We start from the raw sequence: 2,877 nt of genomic DNA, 5'->3' as shown, positions 1-2,877 counted from the left end.
GAGCTTGCAGAGCTTTGGTTCAGGAGCTTGTAACAGTACCTACCTGCAGCATTAGTCTGGCTTAGAAATGAACTTTGTGTCTCAGTATTTTAGAGCCGTCTGCAGGTTCCACCCTGAACCTGACAGAAGGCAGCATAGCATAAAGTTCTCAAAGACATCTCTTATATGTAATAGAGAAACAGAAGTAGGTGTTGGAGTTGTGATGACTTAGTGTCAGAGGCATAAACTGACATAAAGGAACCTCTGGCTAACTGCAACACAAAACTCATTTATTTGGAGAGCTATCGATCCTTGGAACAGTGTGCCCAGGGGTGTCTGGAGGCTCCATCCCTTCATCAGATCCTGACTGGAGCAGCCTTGGGCAGCCCAAGCTCCATCTGGGCATGGATGAGATGATCTCCAGAGATCATCTTATCCCTTCCCACCTCCTTGAGTCTGTGATTTGTCATGAGAGGAGGTGACAGGAGAGCTTTCTGCTACAGATTGCACTCCTCAGCAGGTGGGGCTGCCTTGATCCCGTTGGTCACGAGAGGCTGAGACAAGTCAGGTTGTGACAGTCTCACTGTCACCATCCCTGTGTCTCCTCAGCGACTGCTCAGCCACCACCTCAAGGGTCTCCTGTGGCTTGGGCTTGTTGCACTGCCCCACAGGCTATCATTAGGGTATCAGTGCTGTATTTCCCCTTCTTGGTAGGGTGAGCTGCAATGGCCTGGGGCCAGCACAGCTGTGGGATATCCACCAGAATCATCTCTTGGCACGCACTGTTCTCCAAAGGATCTGGGCCTCCATGCTGATAGTGCTCTCATCTCCTGGAGGAGGATGGGATGTCCTGTTCAGAGCTTCGCGCTCTCCCCTCGTCGGGATGCCTGCTCCTCCACCTCTGCCTGGCAGGGGAACTGTAGGTCCCTGTGCCTGAGTGCTCCATGTAGCTTTCCCACCCTTGCCTGGAAGACCTGTTCCATCGTCTCTCTGAGTCACGGGGACCCTCCCTGTCCCTGCTCCATGAGTATCTCCTGATGTGGTGGCCCCACGAGCGCTCCCACCGAGCTTGGCTCCTGTCCCAGGACTGGCTCCTTCTCCCATGCTGTTCCCTGGAGTTGTCCCAGCCCGCTGGCTGGTGGTGCTCTCCCCTTCTGAAGGAGGCTGCGACGTCCTGTTCAGGCCTCAGAGTTTGACCCCTGTAGTGAGCAGTGTCCCACAGCCCACTCTGCTGCCACCTCCTGCTCACTGAGGAGCTGTAGCTCTGCGAACGTGGAGCCCAACTGAGGGCATCGTGGTGGTTCCTCAGGGACCTGCTTTCGCCCCTCACTGGGGCCCTGTCATGGTCATAACTGTGTCGCCTCAGGGGTCTGATTTGATCTCTCTCTGGGGCTCTGGTGTGGCCATGGTGGTGGTGTCTTGTGGACCTCCTTTGGTCCCTCCCTGCGGCCCTGTTGTGGCCATCGTTGTGCGGCCTTGGGGCCCTGCTTCGGCCCCTCTCTAGGGCCCTGTCATGGTCATTACTGTGTCGCCTCGGGGATCTGCTTTGGTCCCTCTCTGGACCCCTGGTGTGGCCATGGTGGCGGTGTCTTGTGGACCTGCTTTGGTCGTTCCCTAGGGCCCTGCTGTGGCCATCATTGTGCAGCCTTGGGGCCCTGCTTCGGCCCCTCTCTGAGGCCCTGTCATGGTCATTACTGTGTTGCCTCGGGGATCTGCTTTGGTCCCTCTCTGGGACTCTGGCATGGCTGCCTGTATGGTCTCCACTGGTAGCTCTGTGAGGCTGGAGCCCTGAGGAGCCCTGCTGCCTGCTTTCTGCAGAGTGGTTTTGAGCTCTCTCTCGTTTGTAGAGCGTGACATCGTGCAGCTCATAGCTGTGGGGTCCCAGCTTATGGAGGAGGTGGTTAAAAGGCCTCCTGCAGAGGGGGCAGATGGCCTTCCTGCAGGACCACTCCCGTATGCAGGGAAAACAGTAACGATGCCCGCAGGATTTCACACGGGCCTCATTGCTTATGGAGTCCTGGCAGATTGGGCAGATGTTGTCCTTGAAGTCATCCAGCAGCACACCCTGGGGCACCTGGCTGGTGCTGGCAGCAGGAGAAGCTGTGCTGTCTTCTCTCCCTCCCTCTTCTGCCCACTCCTCCTCCGGTGCCATCTTGTGCTACAAATAGAAGACATACAAAGCTCAAAACCTACCCTGGAGATGTAACGCCCAGGAAGCTGCAAGGCTGATGAAGTGAATCATTAACAGGGTGCCAGTTCTGCCCCAGGGCTCTGCTAGCACTGCTGCAAATGCCAGAGACTGTCCCGGAGCAGATGAGCCAGATGGGTGACACCAGGACCATTCCTGTGGACCATTACCTCTCCAGGCAGGGTGGTCACTCACCTCTCTGAGATGTGCAGGCAGAAAGTGGGAAGACAGGAAAGCAGTTCCCAGCCTCTCAGCAATAGCAGCTCAAGGGTTGGGGTGCTGCAGGTTGGGACCAGTGTTCCAGGTCCTGCTGGTGTCCCTTTTTGGCAGATCCTTTCTGTGCCCTTGTCAAGGAGGCCGCAGGATGAGGCCTCTTGATCTGCCTGCCTGCAGACAACTGTCTTCCACACACAAGGGCAGCACTGTGGCCCTTCTGGGCTGCCCACACTTTGAAAGGAGTGGTGATGCCATGGGGGTCATTGTGAATTTCTGATGACATCACAAAACTGTTGGGGACTGTATTGAGGAGACACAAGCCTCAGCCTCAGAGGGAGGGGAAAAAGAAGCCGCATCAGGTAGACCCTCAGACCCTCTGGTAGTTTTCCTGGAGTCTCCTAATTGCCAGGCAAAGAAAAGAGGAGGAGTAGTAGAAGGGAATGCAGTTGGAAGAACCCTAGAACAATCATCTAGTCCAGTGTGTGACCACTTCA

General features: G+C 55.9%; 1 protein-coding gene across 1 annotated transcript; it reads right to left on the bottom strand.

Annotated features, from left to right (window-relative positions):
* Positions 1 to 257: 257 nt before the first annotated feature.
* LOC139799487 (serine/arginine repetitive matrix protein 5-like) lies at positions 258 to 2,620 on the bottom strand. Its single transcript, XM_071751527.1, has 2 exons — positions 2,363 to 2,620; positions 258 to 2,137 (listed from the first exon to the last, which is right to left on the bottom strand). The coding sequence occupies exon 2, from the start codon at positions 2,129 to 2,131 to the stop codon at positions 803 to 805; it is 1,329 nt and encodes a 442-aa protein (XP_071607628.1). The 5' UTR covers positions 2,132 to 2,137; positions 2,363 to 2,620; the 3' UTR covers positions 258 to 802.
* Positions 2,621 to 2,877: the final 257 nt, after the last annotated feature.

The sequence above is a fragment of the Heliangelus exortis genome, chromosome 9, assembly GCF_036169615.1.
Source record: "Heliangelus exortis chromosome 9, bHelExo1.hap1, whole genome shotgun sequence".
In the NCBI taxonomy this organism is placed as follows: domain Eukaryota; kingdom Metazoa; phylum Chordata; class Aves; order Apodiformes; family Trochilidae; genus Heliangelus; species Heliangelus exortis.
The sequence above is the reverse complement of the archived record's forward strand: the minus strand, read 5'-3'. Positions and strand labels throughout refer to the sequence as shown.

What these genes read in the sequence shown, in the direction of transcription:
- LOC139799487 (XM_071751527.1), bottom strand. Translation starts at nt 2,131, where the DNA reads ATGGCACCGGAGGAGGAGTGGGCAGAAGAGGGAGGGAGAGAAGACAGC.